This window comes from Cryptosporidium andersoni (assembly GCF_001865355.1).
Source record: "Cryptosporidium andersoni isolate 30847 chromosome Unknown contig_71, whole genome shotgun sequence".
NCBI lineage: Eukaryota > Apicomplexa > Conoidasida > Eucoccidiorida > Cryptosporidiidae > Cryptosporidium > Cryptosporidium andersoni.
In genome coordinates this window covers 1-19988 of record NW_027122886.1, presented here as the reverse complement: position 1 = coordinate 19988, position 19988 = coordinate 1, and the positions used below count along the sequence as shown (strand labels likewise).

Sequence of the window (19988 nt, the reverse complement as noted above, 5' to 3'; positions counted from 1 at the left end):
ATTGCCTATACCTTGCAACTTTATATTTGATATTTTCAGCAGTATGCCTAATGAGCAAAATTACAATACTACTATAAGCTTTGAACCCTCTGGGCTTCTAGCTATGGAATCAAATATGTGCAATGGAGTTTTCTTGAAGGTATGTTACCTATTATTGAATATCTTAGGAACCACTAGAATTCACAAGAAAACCCCTACCTCTTGGTGTTACATCAGTACTCTATACCATTAGATACCTGTAATTCAAGGTATAAGTGGAGACTTTATGTTTTCAATAATATTAACAAATACCCAGTAGATAATTACCCTTCAACTATATCTATTTATGAGAAACAAACCTATTTAATTGGTAAGGTCACTTTTTACAATATTGATTAGATCAACACTAGACAGATTGCATGTAGAAACTTATCCTGTCTTCATTGAATCATCTCTGATATTTCTAGGAAGTAACGAGCGAATTGCTGATATAGAAATTAAACATCCAACAATATGTGATCAACACGCCGTGATACAACATAAATATAAAAATAATTGTAATCCTTGTATTTATGTGATGGATTTAGATAGTAAATATGGAACATATATTAATGATCAAAAAATTGAATCTAGAAGATATTACGAGTTATATGAAAAAGATTCCTTAAAATTTGGCCACTTTCCGAATGAGTATATATTACTACATGATCAAAGTAAATAATCTGAATTTATTATTTTCTGAAATAATGGGATTATTTAATATTAAATCAATACTCTATTCATTTTGATTAGAACTAGATAATATATTTGTTAATTCATTAAGATAATCTATCCATTTGTTCAGTTTTTTCTCAAGATTTTGCCACTCAGCTTTGCCAAATTGTCTCTTAGTAATTGAGTTAATATTGACACTTCCATCATTTTCATCAATACTACCATCAATAAGACCTACACTAATAGCTTTGACAACTACATCTTGTGTATCAAATGAAGATAAATTAAATTCACTTTGAAGTTCTTCCAGACGGATGCAAGAGTTAAGTTGGGCTAGTGATGATATTGTTAATAATTGAAGTTTATCTATTATATTTGATTCATATTCTTCTAAAACAGGATACTGTGAAATTAACTTCTTATATTCTGAATTAGAATTCTTTAATAGATAAAAATGTCCAACTTTTCCATTTAAACATATCTCACATAGCTGAATTAAAACAGAATATTGAATGAAATTATCTTTAATATATATAACACTTGGTAATTCTAGTACTGAATCAAAGAATAAAATATCTGGTAATAGGATACTTGATATCAAAAATTTTATTATCTTAGGTACAAAGTCTTCATCCTTTATTCTAGATTCAATTTCTTCCTTTTCTGAAAATGTTTCACAGTAAGTTCTTAAATATTTGTAAGCTGTATAAGATAAGTAAATAGAATTTGGAGATTGTTCACAAAATTTTGAGTATTCATTAATACTAATAACCTCATAAAGTTGGCTATACAAAAATCTTAATTGATCCTTATCTAAATTCCATGTTGAAATATGTTTATCAATCTTCTCTAGTGAGGTAATAACTTTTTCTGTATTTTTATTTTTAATAGAATATTCTAGTATTAAAGTCAAAACTTCGTAATTAGGTCCAAGTACATCATAGTACATTTGTAATACATTGATACTTAACATAGGAATATTATTGTTATTTATAATCTTACCCAGAAACTTAGATTTACAGTCCTCTAGTTGTTTTGTATCAAATTTAGGATTAATTAGTAAAGATAACAAAAAAATAAAGAACTCTTCAGATTCCTTGTAGAGTTCATTGAAACTTCGCTTCTTGTCTTCTTTTATTATAATCTCCTTCCTTTCTTTGAACTCATCAAGTATCTCAAATACATAATCTATATTATCTGAAATTAGATTGTATACTGATGTTAAATCTATATCTTCTTCTTGGCCAATTAAATTACAGACTTGTGTATAAAGCTCAGTATATTTGTCTCTATTCAAGTACTCAACAACTACTAGTAACCAGTCACATATGATAATACAAACTGATCGAATGTCACTACTCAGGGTGAAGACAAATTGCATCACTATAAAATAAGAAATTATGATGCAATAAACTTCAAGAAAAAGATCTTATTACTTCTCAGTCTTAAATTACTCCTAGTATCAGTACATAGGCGCCATACTACCTTAGAAAATATATTTAGCGCCTATCAACTGTCTAAATAGATTCTATTTGTACAAGAATATAAAAGTTCCTAAAATACTAAATATGTCTAGAGTTAGTATAAAACTTATAGGGACTAAATAATATTACAGATTATTTTTATGAAACTGAGATATATTTCAAAAATAAGTTCTATTTACTTCTACAGTGTTTTATTTGTAAGACGATTTTTGAAGTCACTATAATATTGCATTTCTCCCTTTTTCCCTATTTATAATCACATAAAAAATATATACACTAAACTTTTAATCATTATCAGCTGAGGTTGTAAGTTACCGATTTTTATATTTTAGCGATTACTATTCACAAGTGTAGAAATGTATTACTGACCCTTTCCAATAATTTATTAAACTTCATAAGGGTGTTGCATAGAATTTGCAAAATTCTTAGTTACATAAAGATTTGTAATATTTTCTGAAGATCTAACAACAAATCTATTACCACTATGATTAGATCGATATCTAAATGAATGAATAACAATATGCAAATACCGGAATAGTGCAATAATTAGTAAAAAAGATAAAAAACCACCGAAACCAATAAAAAAAGAAGCAGCTAATTCAGTTTTAGGATCTGATAAACCAAAGATACCATGTGACATGACAGAACTAGCTGTAAATGAAGATGTTAAGAGGACTTTTGAACCTATTCCGAGAGAGGCAGCATTATTTAAAGAAACCAAAGAATTTGTTGCAAACGAACTTTCTGAGACCAAGCTATCTAATATACTTAGATCCCGATCAAATTCTGTTTTCATTGTAAAGTTAAAGTTTACAGATCTGAATATTAGAAGTTTGGGTGCATACTTTACTACATTTAGTCAGCTACGCATTTGGGTGCACATCCTCGGCGGGTATCACCTTACAAACTTAGATCTAAAAAAGTAACTTACAAAGGTATTATTTAAAATAAGGGGAAAATATAACATATTTAATATGATAACTGATCTAATAAAATAAATAAAATTAATATAACGTGTAATTATTAATTTTTGTAACTAATCTATTCTGCCCAGGCACTACTCTCTGGTCCAAGTTCCTGCACAAATTCCTCTGATTGCTCTGAACTGGGATTATGATCAAGGTATTGATAGCCTTCATCAGAATCATCAACAGCATTTGCATTTCTAGTAGCTAACCATGTAATAAGAGAAGCAATACCAACACCTAGTACAGCTAGAGGAGTCCCAATAGCTGCTGCCAAATTCAATTTACCTGGAGATGGGGGGGATTTTGAATATTCCCTTGTTTTATTATGGCAATCAATTGGCTCAGTACAATTTCGGATTTCTAGTTTATTAGGACAAATATGTGAATGATTATTTGTAATATTTACAGATCTTTCTCTGGACTGGATTCCTGTACAATTACATATAGTCCATTTACTCCAGGTTCCGATCTCACAATTATTTGAACAAGGTTGTCCTGTTGTACAGTTTTGTGATTGTAACATTTCAGTACCATTACACAATGTCATGATTTTCTTCCATTCACTAGGGGTCCCTGGAGGCTTGTAATTCCAAATACCAATTTTTGATTTATCAAAGTTCCTAGTCCTGTAAGATTCACCAGGACCACAAATCTCACTACAAGAGCTCCAAGATGACCACGTAGTCATAATACCATTACATAAAGCTTTAACACTTGGTTGACCAGAACAATCATTTTCATTACATGTGATAGTTTGTGTATCTTCAGGACAATGATTTCCAGTTACATTTCGATGTCTAGTTGAATGTCCACCATTGCAAGATGTAGAGCAAGGAGACCAGCTAGACCATTCCCCAACTTTACATTCTGTCTTAATAGTACAGGGAATTTCCTCATTACAAACTTCAACACTTTTTAAAGTGGGACAAGTACTCATGTTACCATTTATAGGAAGTTTTATAACTTTTCTTGTACGCATTCTGGACCCACCTCCACAAGAAGATGAGCAAGGTGACCAATTTGACCAACTAGATGTCAAACATTCAGTACAGTAGTTTATATTACTTGGATCTTCTGAGCATACTCTATATTGCGTCTGATCTTCACATTTTAAAGAATTCCAATAAATATTAGAACTTTGAATACTTCTAGATCGTGTTTGATGTTCAGAATTACTACAACGATTGGAGCAAGTACTCCAATGTGACCAATCATTATATTTACAATAAATACTTGGACACTCACTACCTACCGTATTTGGATAGCCGGAAATCCAACCAGGTGATGGAATTTGACACCCAAAAGCATAACGATGAATATAACAAATTCCAAAATTAACATTATCTACATCTGGAATTGGAGAAGTAGAATTAAATGCCCAAGCAACACATAAAGGATCTCCTTGACATTGTTTAAGACATAAGAACCAATCCGGTTGCATGCTCCGCAAGACATTTGGTGAAAAAGAGAATTCTGATTCCATTTGGCAGCCCCACCCCAAAATTGCAATTCCATATTGGGGACAAGTTGGGGGGCATTCTTGATTAGTATTACAATTGGCAAATTCTGTAAGATGTGGGCAATAATCAGGATCAAATATTGGATGTGAAGTTACATAGCGACTCCTCACTCTATTTCCTGTACAATCTATAGAACAAGGAGACCAATCAGACCACTCAGAAACTTTGCAAGTTGTACTACATTCCCCCACTATTATTGCAGGGTTATGTGCTGTAATATAGCCCTGACTACTTTCTGTACAAGATGTATCTCCATCTTTTATAAGGCACTGATTAGTATTTGAATCATAAGTAAATTGTTGACAAATACCCAATATAGTATAGTGGCTATAATAGCATTGATTAGAACAAAATTGCCAACTACTTTTATTAACTGTATATGCTGTATTCAAACCTAAACACCAAGCCCCACGTTGATCTATATTATACTGAGGGCAGCTAAGACCATCCAATCCTGGGACATTAAAAAACTTTGATTGTGGCACAAATGTAGTAGTGATAATATCACCATCAACTTCGACATTATAAGTGCTTGTAGTATATGGTGGGCGGAGTGAACTAAAGACATGCCTGAAGCTTGATACAAAGCTAAAGACTACCAATGAAAATAAAAAGCGCATACCTCACGCCTTTCAATAAACCCAAATTCTAAATTCAAATCTTTAACAGATGTATCAATCTTAAGTCTAATAATTATTAAATTTGCACTCTAGTCACACATCCACAAAGGATATCTTTCAAAATCTAATGTTGCAGGACGTCTGATATCCCCAAAATATCCTATTAGCGCCTTGTGTTATGGGGCTCCTATAACTATAAATTAAAGCATGTTCTGAAACTTAAAATCTAGGTGGTACCTTGCTTCAAAAAAAACTAAACTAGCTCAATTTTAGCTGGAGACATATTACTAATATCTATGAAGGCTCATAGTTTGGTCCTAACGATATTTCTCGGGGTTTTCTTATTTTGTAATAGCTTCTCAGAAGCTAGTTGTCCATGGTATAACAAGACAATTAAAGGTCTTTTCTGCTGGAATGCAAATGGATTACTTTGGTGGAAAGCAAATAGCTGGCAGGAGTGTAGAGCTAGGTGTGTTAGTGGCATATATACTGAAATTATTTCTTGTGGACATTGGACATGGGATAGTAATGGAGGGATGTGTACCCTCCGAAATAGTGATACCCACTGCATTGAAGATGCATATGGGGTAGTTGCAGGTGATAATAGTGTTTCACCTACTGGCTCTTGCTCTACTACATGTACCGTGGGGGAATGGAGTTCTTGGTCCAGTACTTGCATTCCCAATGTTTATGGTGGTATTACTTATAGAAATCGTTCTATAATTCAACAACCTTTGTATCCATTAGAACAATGTCCACATTTATACGAACTTGTGAATTGTGGCCCTTCAAATTGGGGTGGTTTGTCACCAGATTCCCTATCTTCTGAAAATAGTGCTCTACCTTATGTAGAATCAGGAGCAGTGGCTCAAAGCGCTGTTAATACTAATTTTCCTAATTCAGCCTGTCCCATGTTTGATATTGGCCTTTTAGGTTGGGGATGTAGCTTTGATCAGAATAAAGACTTTGGAAATACTGTAGTTACATTAGCTAATACCTGGATAGAATGTTTAAAATCCTGTAACTTAAGTAACTGTTCATATTTCAGCTCACAAACAAATGATAATGGAACATCTACCTGTTATTTAGTATATGGTGATGTTGGTTGCTATTTCCATGCTCTTGGATGGGTTAGCGGCTCTGGAAATACCCTTGTGTTGGATTCTAATAATATGAATAACTATGAAGAATGCAATATAAATTGTGTTTTAGGAGAATGGACACCATGGTCTGGATGCAATAATGCATTATGTGAGCAAGGCCGAGGCTATAGCCATAGAAGCCGTCAAATACTGACTTTACCGCGTGGTGGTGGGGCACCATGTGGCCCTACAACTGAGACTAAAGAGTGCAGCTCAAATATATTTACATGCAATACCCAGAATTGCATTGTTGGGGAATGGGGGAGCTGGTCTTCTTGTACTAGTTATGCTGGAGGAGTACAAATGAGGAATAGAGCTATTCAAGTACCACCTAATATTGGAGGAAAGATATGTCAATCAATATTCCAACTGTCAAGTGATAATTGTAACTCTGAATCTCAAAATCAATGTGGTAAGAGTCAATGGTCCGAATGGAGTATTTGTTCAAAAACTTGTGGATCAGGGATTCAAAAGAGGACACGAACAAATGCTCCAACATCTTGCCCCCCAGTTCAGTATACATCTTGTAACACCCAAGAGTGTGAGGAGCTGCCAATTTATGATCCATATAATAGCAATAAGGTTTTCCCACAATTTAGTCCAAGTCAAATTAATGCCCAATTTAATAGGATCTGCCTAATTAGTGAATATGCAAATACAGATGAAGAACTTTTAATTCTCTACAACTTATATAACTAGACAATTTGATGTCTAGTTTGAGATATTGATAACCTGCCTATATATTGGAATAGGATATCCTAGTATTTTCTTCAATTTTATTAATTTAAATTGTTATAGCTTTTGAAATTTAATAATAGTTTATAGATTTTAACTCTTCCCTAAAATTCCTTTATTATTAGTATTTGTACTTAAATTTAGTCAACAAGACTTTAGCATGTTTCAGCCATTAACTTAATCATCTTTATTATTCTAACTTACTACAATAATTAGATATTCCTATATATAATCCTATAAAATTTTTTTTTACAAATAATATATCCCATTCTCATAGCCGTTAGTTTATATTAAATAAGTTCTATTTTTAACAAAGTAGGAAAACTCAATTTGATGAAAATATAAAAGCTAAAAAGCTAATTAGTACAAGATTTCGAATTAAAGTGTTAGAACTACTTAGAAACTAGATAATTAGTCACATAATATTACAAAGTGATCTTAAGTATCTTTAATCAGAAATTCATGGTATTTCATTAATTTATCATGTCTTTTTTTTTTTTGAAATTTTATTAAATTTACTAAATTAAAGATACCATATAAATTATGTATTTTATATTATTTTGCTCTACAATTATGTCTAAATTATTTCTTTAGAATTTAAGAAAAATATAAGAGTTTAGCAAAAAAAGTACTAGCTTCAATGATTTAGTAAATTTGATGTCCCTTAACAAAATTATATATGAGATAGCTTTGTAAATTAAGATAAAATAGAAAAATTAAAGCTATATAATTTAGTAATTCTCAGGTACTTGTCGAGAGTGAAGTCTCAACAGTCTAACTATAATCTTATCTAGTAGTTGGAGTAGATTGAGTAGAATCTACAAAGGTTGAAGTAGATGATTTTGGGGTATAATCATAATCATTCATCTTTATATTTCCATTAGGTTCAGAATAACCCTTAATATCCTCATTGTTTTGTTTATCCTGCTTGTGTTCATCTTCAAAAGCTCTTCCAACTGCCTCTAGTAAAAGTTCCTCTGGCCTCTTTTGATTTGGAATACGATCACTCATACCCTTTGAAGGACTTAAAGGAGGAGGAGTAGGCAAAATTATCCCTTTTCTGCGTGCATCTAAATACTTTATAGCTTTTTCACGGGCCCTATTGAAACCCAACTTACGGCTACTAAATGTTTTTGATTTACGAACTCCATTTTCTACAAAAAATGCCAACCACGCCTCCATACGACTATTCCAACTTACTCCTTTATAACCTGACTTGAATTGTGGATCAGCCAATTGCCATCGATTTTTCTTTTCACAAGTAACATTTTGACCCTTTTTAGGTATTGCACGAGATGTTTTATTACGCAAATTTATACCGCCATATACTGTTTGGTTTTGAAAAGAATCTGCTGAAGCTGACATATTACCAGAATAGCCTGTTTCAGAAGTTCCAGTGCGCTCTACTTCAAAAGTATCATAATCATGTCCAGAGTTTGGTGCTCTGAAGCAATTTTGTGAGTTATCCTCAGTTAGACCAAAGTAGAATAAGGGAGTTGGGGTAATAGGCACGAAATTAACATGTTCATTAACTCCATGACTAGCAAAAAAAGGATTGTTTTGAGGTATTCCAGTAGTATATGGAGGAGGAGCACTTACACACACAGCTACAAGATTAATTAAATTCTGATTTTGAGGTAATAGAAGTGGATGCCCAAAGTAAGGGAATGTATTTGGTACTGTATTCAATACATTATTAACTCCATGTATATCTGCAGTATCTAAAGGCCTTGAAGATGTCGGTGAAACAGCCTTCTGGATATCATGAACTAACTCTTCCTCATCAATATCCAAAAAATCGAATGTCTCATCATCTTCTCTATCTTTTTTGACAGGTATAACTAAGGCGCACGTATTCTTTACATTATCGCCCATATTACATGGCTACTACAAAAAAAAAAAAACACAAGTTCTTCAATTTTTTTTATTAATATTTCTAGCTTCCTTGTATCGGTTACACCCTGTATACACCCCTTTCTAGGGTGCACCTTTGCATGTGTGCATGCAAAAAGTAAGGAATTTACAATCAGAGATATGGCAATACAGAGCCACTAAAGTACAAGGGAACAAATATAACTGTACAGATTAAATTACATGAGCATAGTATTACATGTTATCTTAGGTTAAAGCTGATAATATATCGTATCTTATACTAAAAATTGATACTAGCTACCTTGTACCAAGGGAGTGAGACATCTATATATGGAGTTCATAAGATCTCCTAAATCTACAGAATATGACGATACAAACAAAATTCATGAACTTGAAGCTCTAGAACATGTATTGTGGTCAAAAATGCCAATATTAGGGGAAGAAAGGGGGAAAGGGGGGTAGATTTCAAGATTCCCCTAAAAATCAAAAAATTAAGACAACCGCCAATAGTACCAATTAGAAATAACAAATAGTGAAAATTCAAACCAAAAATCAGTAGATACTAGAGTCAAATAAAGATATATCTCAGTTTTATCGCTGAGAGTCTCAACATTACTAGAGTATTTATATTTCACTAGCTACACTCAATTAAGCTTTTGATTTTTATTTAAATTATATAACATGTGCTAATATCAAATGATTTAGGTAATCATTAGAACCAGTAATTTGACAATTTAGATAAGTCCACTATCCAAGATATTTAAAATGATAGCATCTAAAATCTGATATAAATAGAAAATAGTCTCACTAGTATCAATTATTTTAAACTTTTATGTTGATTCCCTAATTAATTCCAAATAACCAAAATCATATCTTCCTCTCTTAAAAGTACAGTGGTAGCAGAATACATTTCTATTTATTGTTCCTATTATTAGTTTTATAATTTCATTAAATGCCCTATCAAGGCTTGAAATTAATGTAATATATAGGATAAAGCCCTAAAGGGGATCCTCCACTTTCCAAACCCCAGATGGAGTACAAAAATATCTATAAATCCAGAGACTATTTGTCTATAAAACCTCAATAATACAAAAACTTAGTTCTATATCCAAAGATCTCTCTAATAGGAATCTTAGATTTAAAATATTTGCTCTTATTGATCTAAACGTACCAAGATTTCACGGCCATCAACTTCCCTATCATTCAGTTTCTCAACAGCTAATTGAGCATGAGATAGATCCTTAAAGACAACAGTGGCAATACCTCTAGAACGTCCATCATCAAAGTAGAATACTTCACATGAATCTAAAGGTCCAATTTCACTAAATACTTTTGCAAGATCATCTCTAGTAGTTTTCCATGCTAGATTAGTCACAAAAACTTGTCGACCTCTATGTTCATCCTTAAGTGGTGGACGTGGAGCATGTGTCCTAGTTCGTGAACTATGCCCTCTATTGTGACCCCACTTACCAGACTTCCTGCCAAAGCGATTCGTCTCCTCTTCACGATCCTCACGTACAAAGATTAGGCGATCTAGTATTGTGGAGTTATTTAACTCAGCAATAGCCCTTTGAGCCTCCTCAGGGGCGGAGTACTCCACTACTCCACAACCACGAGATCTTCCAACTTCATCCTCAAAAACATCAGCCCTAACTACACTACCAGCTTGCCGCATGTGATCCTTCAAATCATGCCATTTCGCTTTCCATGGAAGATTACCAACATAAACCCTACACGTCTTGTTTGAGGCCATCACTAGTAATGAAAAAATTAACTTCAACAAAAAATACTAAAGTATTATAATTATCTTATTGCGTCTTTTATGACCAGACTCCTTTACTGGAGGGACAATAATAAAGATATATATAATAATATAGTACTGCACTATATATTATATTCCCAAATATATTGCCCTTTATATATTTGGAGTGGTCCCTCACGTTACCCGCTTAAGCAGTATAAGATAGAGTGGCGGGAATGCGGATGTGGTAGCAACACAGTATGGTGTGAGAAAGAAGGTTCACCTTTATTCACAAAAATACCCAATATAGAGAGTTTAAGTCATATATTTCTCAAGGTTATGCTCAACTAAAGAGCTAACTTTAAAGAATCTATGTTTCAACCCCTTATTGGCTATTTAGTACTTATATTTCAGATGAAACTAAAGTAAAAACTATAATAAGCACTTCAAAGATGCCTTCCTAGGGCATTGAAGGTCTGCAATCTCAATTCACTTGCAACTTAGTTCCCTAAATTTAAGATCACATCCTATCACAAAAGTATTAAAAAAGAAAAACGGAAGTAAAGGACAGAAAAGAAAAGGGAGGAACTACATCTTTCTTAAACTTGTTATTAAGAAAATGCGGTACCTACGGCGTCTCAGTTATAACTTTGTTATCAGACATGTCCCGCCTGACATATTAAGTCCCTTTGAAATAATAAATATCTGTGGTATGTAATCAGCATATAGAAATAATGCGGGGATACTTCAAAATAAGTTAAAGTAATATAAACTTAGAAATTACTCTTCACACAGTAGATATTTGTATATATTATTAGGTAGGTAGTGTATCTTAATTGTGAATAGTTAATTTTGATTGACTTCAAGGGTATATGCAGAGCTATACTGAAAAGTTAAGAAATGAGGGATTATCTCTAAGAAGTTGGATAAGCGTTGCCCTGTATTACTATAATATAAATGAATATTCAATATGTTTATCTATTTTACAAGATTCAATTGTATACTTTAGATTACTAGAGGAAATTAATGAAGATTTGGGCTTGAGTATTAATGATGCAATATCAGCAATAGGAACTCTGTGCATTTTGGAGCTAAACATGGCAATTGACTGTTTCGACACAAATTATAGAGCTTCTGAGAACTTTGTAAAACAATGTGAGGAACGACTTAAACGGTTTTCTTTAGTCATTTCTAATGTAGATGAATATCCAAATAGTAGTATTATTAAATGTAAGATCTACAGGTACTGGGGATACTTTTACCTTTTTAAAAGTGCAATTTTAAAGGAACCTGATTTGCAATATAAACATGAGATTTTAAACAAGGCCGAAGTAGAATTTACAAGAGCTCTAGATGGTCAATTCAGCGATATTCAAAGCATTGTTGGTTTGGCTAATGTTTTACTTTACAAAAAAATGTACCTGCACTCTTTACGTTTATTTTCAATTGTTTTATTATTACTGGGTAGTGAAAAATGCCCAAATAATATTAGGATTGGGATGGCATATTGCTATTTAAAATTGAATCAGATACCAAAGTCACTAGACTGTTGCCGTCGTGCCTTGTACATTAACTTATGTAAAAGTAATAGAAATATTACTTTATGTTCAATATTTAATTCAGATTGTGAATTAAATATGGAAATTTTTACAGATGAACTTATATCAAGTAAATGTATTGATGAGATTCAAGAAATTGTAGATATTTTATTATGCCTACTCAATTGTAATTTGGAATATAAGAAACGATCAAATATTATGCAACTAATAATGAGATTAAACCCAAATTGTCCTGCAGCTTCTTTGTTTTACTGTGACTCTAGTTTTTATATACATGGCACTAATTCTAATAAGAATTCTAATAATGTGGATTGTGACAAATTACTACTTAGACTTTCTAGAAGAAGCACAAATAATGCTAGTGTTGTCTTTGCCAAATATCAAATAGCTAAAAGAAGTCATCAGAGTGGTGATATTCGTTCTGCTCATTCACAATATATTTATATTGTTGAGAATTTGTATGATAGTCAATATGAAGCAAATTCTCTCATTATTTTAGCTAGTATATTGGGAGTTATACAGACATCATGTGAACTTCAACAATGGGATACTGCATCTCAATATATACAGAAATCTTTTGATATATTTAAAATACATAAAGGATCTTTAGATTCCTTAAAAAAGAGTAATGTACCTAGTTGTTTTTTGTATGACTTTATAGTAATCTTGGTTTGTCTTGTAATAACTAGTATTGAAGATCCCAATATTATCCCCAGATCTGTTTCTCTTCTAGCTCAAATAACAGCTGAAGAAAGACTGATTATTTGCCTACAATATCTCTTTTATATCTTAGATTTTATTGCAAAAGATAAGAATGAATATCCTAATCAAGAATATTTAAATGTGGATAATGGAGAGAATAAACTAGATGACAATATAGTTTCAAGGGATAATATAGATAGTCATATAAATAATTCAAACAGAAATAATCGAGATATAGGAAAGTCAGATGGTATTATGAGTTATTTATTACTTCATAAAGTTTGTACAGCACTTTTATTAAGAGGTAGAAAGACTTTAAGGAGGGATGATTTTAGATCTAAATCTATTGAATGGCTCATTAGGGATTTTACAGATTATTCAACAAAAGTTGATCCAATCCCTATTTTGTTAATTTCAATAGCATGCTTAAAGAAGATTACTCAAATTGCAGAATATGACAATCATGAAAATTGTACTGTTTGCATAACTAATAATAAATCTACTGATTCTGTTGTAACCTCTGATACCCTAAAGGAGAACTCATTTATAGTATTAAATTTATTTCCAGATCAGAAGTGTAAATGTCTAATATTTAATAATTTGGCTGCATATTATAATAATTTAGGGATTTGTATATTAGAGGCTGCAACTTGTATGGCTATTGAACATTCTAATACTCCAAATTTAACTTTTTTATTAGAGGATTCTATGAAAAATTTAGAGAAGGCTTTGAAATTATCTGAAACTTCAGATTCTAAAGAGTGGATTTCAATAATTATTAGATTTAACATTGCTTTGTGTTTTGAATACAGTGGACGTTATGGAAATGCAAATGATGAATATAAGAAATTAACAAATGAATTTCCTTGGTTTACTGCAGCATGGCTTAGAAGAGCTTCTTTAGCTTTAGAAAGATGTGATTTTCAAGCTGCTGCTCAATATTGCGAACTTAGTCTAAATGTAAGGAAACCAGATTTACAAAATTCAAATCTTGTATGGCTTAGTGGTACTGGATATAATCCAGATGGATCAAATTTATTTCTAGCATATATCTACAATCGCCAGACAAGAATGGATAAAAGCTTTAGTGCACTAAGCAAAGTTGTAAAATCAAAACTTAGTCAATATTCAAATATTGGTAAAGTTTGGTTAGGTTATGCACTTTACAATAAAGCAAAGACCCAAGCGTTAACAACTTATACAGGAGATTTTAATATTTATAATTCATCATGTATTCAATCTAGACTCATTTTAGGAGAAGTTTTAAAATCTGAAACTTGTAATTTTATTGCTAGCAATAACATCTTAATTCAGGTAGCAGAAAGTGGACTTATTGAACCAGCCTTAAATACTTGGAGGCATATGATCGATGTGTCCAATGCTCTACAAGGAAGTGCTCCGTTAATGCAATATATTGCTCTAGCTAATTTGGGAATATTATATTCTGCAATGTTAACTGTGTCCATTCAAAGATATCCCCCACCTTTGCAACATCATTTAACTTTAAATTCAATAATTGAAGATCATGGAATTGAAATTAAAGGGGGTATTTTGGGATCTCATCCTCACTTTCCAGAACAACAGAGACTTTTTAAAAGTGCAATTAAATATATTCAACAAGCTCAAACATTTGACCCTTGTGAAAAGAAACTTCATCTTTCAATGATACGTTGCTGTTTTGATATAAATTTATGGAATGATGCAAGAAGACTATTAGAACTTGCAATTGTTAGATGGCCTTGTGATTTACGCTTTAGAATCGGCCTTTCATACTGTTTAGAACGTCTTGTTTATTCTGAAATGGGAGATATGGAACGAGCAAAACATCCTGGTAGAGTTAAGTACTGGATGATACTTTGTGAAGTTGTTGGTAGCTTTTATCATTGGATGTCCATATTAAAAGAAACATTCCCTATAGTAGATATGAAGTTTATTGAACAAGTTAAAAATAATGTTTTAGGTATTGGATCTTTACAAAAATATACCCCTGGATCAAACAAATTTAATTCCAACTCTAATGTTTCAGCTACAAATCAGGAAAATACCATGAATATCAAATACAAATTAGGTGCAATTCCACTTGAGGGGATTGATGTATTACCTTCAATAGAACATTCAATTAAACAAGAATTAGTTATGAGTAGAAAATTATATTCACGATTTGAGGAATTGCTTCCAATAGTTGAACAGGTTTATGAAAAAGAACAAAGAGATGTTGAAGAACTTATTATTAAAAGTGAAGATTTTAAGAAAAAACAAGAGGAAGAAAATAAACGAAAGGAACAAGAAAAACTAGCTGAATTTGAGAGAACAAAAGCCTTATCTGAAGCTCTTGAGAAAGAAGCTGCTAGTATTGCTGCTAGTCTAGCTGATAAGGCATTAGAAAGTGTTGAAAAAGTTAGAAAAGATAGTGATTATATTCATGATTATAGTATGTATGATATTAGTGAAGTTGAGTCATATAAAGATAGTGAAAAAAGTGATAGTGAAAAAAGTAATAGTGAAAAAAGTAATAGTGAAAAGAGTAATAGTGAAAAAAGTCAAATTGAAGATCATATTATTAAACATAGTGGTAAGAGAAATCGGAAACAAAAGAAGTATGATCAAAATAATATTCAAGAACAATTGAACTTAGAAGTATCTAAAGATGAAAAAATTAAAAGTAAAGATAAAAACAAAAATAAAAGACATAATAAAAGGGAACAAAAAAAACTTTTAAGACTTCAAAGATTGCGAGAACAAAGTGAAGTCTTACAGAAGGAACTTACAGAATATCCTAATAATGATGTTATACCCAAACACGATACTCACCAAGAAGAACCTGTCTCCGAAAATCTAAATAGATTAAAAAAACGTCGCGTGGAATCAGAAGATGAAGCCACAGATTAGATATACTCCCAACTATATTACTAAGTGATTTGAAAACAACCAATATCTAAATTAGTCTATTTTTACTTTTTTCTAAGATCTTCATGTAAATAGACAAAATATTAAATCCATCCTTTTTAATAATGCTGCATTTCCCCCCTCTAAATCTTGTATGGGATCAAGCGCTGAAGATATTCATCACTATTTCTTAAACTTTATACTCTCTAATATAGAATTCCTTCTAATTCTGTATTGTTATGGTTATCTTTATATATTTTGTAACCTTATTCTTTTTATTTTATACTACTGAGGTGTGTTGAAGATCATATTATCTATAAAATCATCTTAATGTTTATTATATTTGTAGTGTACTAATATTACAGATTTTAACTCTGTAAATCAAACCTATAGTTGTATTATAAATGAAGGACGTATTTGCATTGATTCCACATATATAAAATTAAACCAAGGTTTGAATCCTGGAAGTTATCTCATTCTAAGCTGTCCAATCAATTTTGTTGGAGAACAAAACCTAAATCCACTTATACAAATACAAGGATATACTCAAGATAATGTAACAAGTGTTATTTATAATATCAATACAAACTATGCAAGTATCCTAGACTTACATTGGTCCCTAACTTATTCCACTGGTTTATATCCTGATAACCTTGTATTTGGACTAGGAGACATTATACATTTTGCTATAGGCCTTGATACTAATACTTATTTATCTGTAAGTTTTTATTAAAATATTATATATTACATTATGATCATATTTTCTAATTATTATTTTTAGATTGTTCTGAATTCTCAATTTGTTGTTAAATTACCCTTTAAACAAACACAACCTCTTGTTACATTCAAAGTAAGTCGAATTTGTTTAAAGAAAAAAAGATAAGAACGTATTAATATATATTATTTGTAATGTTATTTTAAATAGGTTACGAAAATTGAATTCTGTACTTGGAGATATGAGATGACCTTAACTATACCAAGCACTAAGACAATGATTGCAAATATACTTACTGAGACAACTCAATCCATAGAAAATCATATTGATCATATTATTCATCAATCTCAAGACACACATAATCATCTAGGAGACCTAAATATGAATAAAACCCAAACAAATAATACTACTGATATTAATTCTAAATTTATTAAATTAAAACAACTTAAAAAAGCAGTAGATATTGAGTATTCTGGGAAAGTAGATCAAAATTCTAATTAATATAAACAATTATTATTTAATCCATTGTAATATTTATTAAATTGAATACTTTGGATACCTCTATTATTTCTTAAAATCTTTATTCTATTAATATATAAATATATTTAGATTTTCTTAATATCCAATATTAATATAAAATACATGTAACATTAAATCCTATAATGATCCATTTAAAATTCTTATTTATACCTGTATATATCTAAGTATCTAAATACTATATTATTACTGAGATGTATTTTTATTTGTATGTATCTGTTAAAATTATTCCTTGTCACTTTATATTCAGTAATTAAGAGTACCGGGCTAGATGCACAATGTGCACCCTTGATGCAAGTCTTGAATGTCGAGTATTAAAGATTTACATTATATTAATATTGAAAAATAAAAACTCAAAATTTTTAATAATTACTAGATATTAAAAAAAATGAAAATATCAACCATATTATTTTTTTTATTATATATAATATTACAATCACTCGTCAAATCCCAAAGTTTATTGAATTCAATAGCTACTTGTAAGTTTCATTTATAAACTAAAATTATATTAAAATATTATAGAAAATTTAATTTAATATTAACTTTTAAAGATTATTTAGGGAGTAAATTTACTAGAATATTATTTTTAGATGAAGATAAAGCCATAGAAGATTGTCTAAGAAAATTTCTTGGGTTAAAAAATAGTATTAAAGAAAAAACAACAAATCCAACAAAAAGAAATCCCCCACCACCTGATTATATGACAATTTCGGTGAGTTAAAATAATGTTTGTAGAAATAATTATTAAATAAAATAATCTTCACTTTTTTTTTTTAAATATTAGCATATTTATAAAGATAGAAACTTCACAGCTTTATCAGGACCTTCAATGCTTGATTCTGAAGTATCTAGATGTAATAGTATATTTTATCATGAAATATGTGTAACAAAAAGCATATTACCAACTATATATCCACATTTAACCATACAATTTATTGGTCAAGTTGAAAATTATAAAATGGCAAAATTTGGTTTTACATGCTCAGATTCTTTATCATATGTAATTGTTGATTGTAGTGCAGAAACTGTGTATATATCAATAATATTACCAGGAGTATCAAATATTGGTAAATCAGAAATTCATTTTATAAATTTACCTTCCGGTTTAAAATGTGGTAATCCATCAGCAGAATCATGGATTGAAACAAGAATATATTTTAAAGAGAAATCTTCAGATAATTATTTATTTATTAATGGTATAGGACAATTTACATCAATTTGGGGATATTCAACAGATTTAAATGAAGAAAGTTCAAGTTTTGAATTCCCAAATCCATGCCCATCACGTGAAGTGGTATTTTTTACAAGTGGATTTAAAAATATACAAACTCAGATAATACCAAGTAACTTATTTAATAAAAAATTTTCTACACCAAATAGTAATTTATTATTACCATTTAGAACAGCTTCCTCATATGTTATATATGGTAAACAAAAAAAAGATATTGAGAGATTTTCAATATCTATTAAAATTCCTAATTATGCAGATCAGATTTTAGAATATGAGGCTTTACCAGAAGATTATGAGAATCAAGAAATTTCATCATCAATTTCTGGAAAACCAATATTTATTCATATTAGTTTACTTCCATTTACTGAACAATTATCAATATCTGTAGATAATAAAGCTCAGAATATACATCAAGATTCGGTAATGGTATGGAATAATATGGTAGAATCAAAAGATATAGATGATATTGATTTAAACACTATAAAGATTAAAGGAGCCCCTGAATTGTATCTTAGTGGTATATATAGCGTAAATTTAACTTCATTAGATCCTGACAGTCCAATTTATACAACATATATAAATGGTTTTTGTGCATTTCCTGGAGCTCAATTAGTTGAACCATTTTATCAAATTGTAGATAATGTATATGGTGTTGATGATTGTAATGTATTATGCCAAGAAGATCCACATTGCTGGCTTTGGTCATATAATACTGAATCTAGACAATGTTCATTTCATATGAATGCTCTTCCATTTGAATACTTGAGTGCACCAAGTGTAGTATCTGGACCAAGATTTTGTCAATGTAATTATGAAATACCAAATAAATTATTTGATTTATTAAGTAATGAAGATAATAATAATAATAATAATAATATAAATAAATTTAATCAGACAATGATAAATTGGAATAATATTATAAATAATAATAATACAAAGAATTCGGAATTATTTGAATGTCAATATCCATTTTTTGGATTTGCTATAACAAATGGTGAAACATTACTTAGTACAACAGCACCTTCACCACAAATTTGTCTACAACAAGTATTAGTTGATCATGGTGGAATTGCAACACATTGGATATATGATTCACTTACACAAAGGTGTGAAAGTACAATTGGTGGTTATCCAAGACCACAAAAATTTGGACCTCCCATTCATTCTTCTGATATTAATACTGATTACAATACAAATTTATCTCAAGTAGCAAATTCATTTTTATTGGGTGGCATTGTTCCAAAAATGTCAATTTTATCTACAACATCTTCAAATACTCGTATGCTACAAAATTCATATTTTACAATGTTACCAAATAGTAATCCAAACATAAATTTAGATAAAAGTAATAAAAATTATAATTATATAAATTATTTACCTAATTTTAAACCTATTCCTGATGTTGGTTCATATAATCAAGACACAATTACAACCTCTCCAAAAATTAAAACTACTCCAACAACAACTACTACAACAACTACTACACCTTCAACAACTACTACTACAACTACTACTATAACTACTACTACAACTACTACTACAACTACTGCACCTTCAACAACTACTACTACAACTACTACTAC

The 19988-nt window shown here is 30.6% G+C and overlaps 10 protein-coding genes across 10 annotated transcripts; 5 read left to right on the top strand and 5 right to left on the bottom strand.

The window, feature by feature from the left end:
• Window positions 1-43: 43 nt before the first annotated feature.
• Window positions 44-700, top strand: cand_017700 (FHA domain-containing protein; the record flags this gene model as incomplete). Its single annotated transcript, XM_067212004.1, has 3 exons — window positions 44-139; window positions 217-349; window positions 447-700. 3 exons carry the CDS (start codon window positions 44-46, stop codon window positions 698-700), a joined length of 483 nt encoding a protein of 160 aa, XP_067067214.1.
• Window positions 701-754: 54 nt separating this feature from the next.
• On the bottom strand, window positions 755-2074 carry cand_017690 (PCI domain-containing protein; the record flags this gene model as incomplete). Its single annotated transcript, XM_067212003.1, has 1 exon — window positions 755-2074. One exon carries the CDS (start codon window positions 2072-2074, stop codon window positions 755-757), a length of 1320 nt encoding a protein of 439 aa, XP_067067213.1.
• Window positions 2075-2562: 488 nt separating this feature from the next.
• On the bottom strand, window positions 2563-2973 carry cand_017680 (uncharacterized protein; the record flags this gene model as incomplete). Its single annotated transcript, XM_067212002.1, has 1 exon — window positions 2563-2973. The coding sequence occupies one exon, from the start codon at window positions 2971-2973 to the stop codon at window positions 2563-2565; it is 411 nt and encodes a 136-aa protein (XP_067067212.1).
• A 245-nt stretch (window positions 2974-3218) lies between these two features.
• cand_017670 (thrombospondin type 1 domain-containing protein) lies at window positions 3219-5285 on the bottom strand (the record flags this gene model as incomplete). The annotated part of the gene is made up of 1 exon (XM_067212001.1): window positions 3219-5285. One exon carries the CDS (start codon window positions 5283-5285, stop codon window positions 3219-3221), a length of 2067 nt encoding a protein of 688 aa, XP_067067211.1.
• Window positions 5286-5581: 296 nt separating this feature from the next.
• On the top strand, window positions 5582-7126 carry cand_017660 (thrombospondin type 1 domain-containing protein; the record flags this gene model as incomplete). The annotated part of the gene is made up of 1 exon (XM_067212000.1): window positions 5582-7126. The coding sequence occupies one exon, from the start codon at window positions 5582-5584 to the stop codon at window positions 7124-7126; it is 1545 nt and encodes a 514-aa protein (XP_067067210.1).
• An 822-nt stretch (window positions 7127-7948) lies between these two features.
• cand_017650 (AP2 domain-containing protein) lies at window positions 7949-9037 on the bottom strand (the record flags this gene model as incomplete). The annotated part of the gene is made up of 1 exon (XM_067211999.1): window positions 7949-9037. One exon carries the CDS (start codon window positions 9035-9037, stop codon window positions 7949-7951), a length of 1089 nt encoding a protein of 362 aa, XP_067067209.1.
• Window positions 9038-10187: 1150 nt separating this feature from the next.
• cand_017640 (RNA recognition domain-containing protein) lies at window positions 10188-10787 on the bottom strand (the record flags this gene model as incomplete). Its single annotated transcript, XM_067211998.1, has 1 exon — window positions 10188-10787. The coding sequence occupies one exon, from the start codon at window positions 10785-10787 to the stop codon at window positions 10188-10190; it is 600 nt and encodes a 199-aa protein (XP_067067208.1).
• An 860-nt stretch (window positions 10788-11647) lies between these two features.
• Window positions 11648-15925, top strand: cand_017630 (uncharacterized protein; the record flags this gene model as incomplete). The annotated part of the gene is made up of 1 exon (XM_067211997.1): window positions 11648-15925. The coding sequence occupies one exon, from the start codon at window positions 11648-11650 to the stop codon at window positions 15923-15925; it is 4278 nt and encodes a 1425-aa protein (XP_067067207.1).
• Window positions 15926-16161: 236 nt separating this feature from the next.
• Window positions 16162-17138, top strand: cand_017620 (uncharacterized protein; the record flags this gene model as incomplete). The annotated part of the gene is made up of 4 exons (XM_067211996.1): window positions 16162-16215; window positions 16272-16640; window positions 16704-16772; window positions 16848-17138. 4 exons carry the CDS (start codon window positions 16162-16164, stop codon window positions 17136-17138), a joined length of 783 nt encoding a protein of 260 aa, XP_067067206.1.
• Window positions 17139-17562: 424 nt separating this feature from the next.
• cand_017610 (PAN domain-containing protein) lies at window positions 17563-19924 on the top strand (the record flags this gene model as incomplete). The annotated part of the gene is given in 5 exon segments (XM_067211995.1): window positions 17563-17653; window positions 17726-17737; window positions 17765-17886; window positions 17959-19806; window positions 19826-19924. 5 exon segments carry the CDS (start codon window positions 17563-17565, stop codon window positions 19922-19924), a joined length of 2172 nt encoding a protein of 723 aa, XP_067067205.1.
• Window positions 19925-19988: the final 64 nt, after the last annotated feature.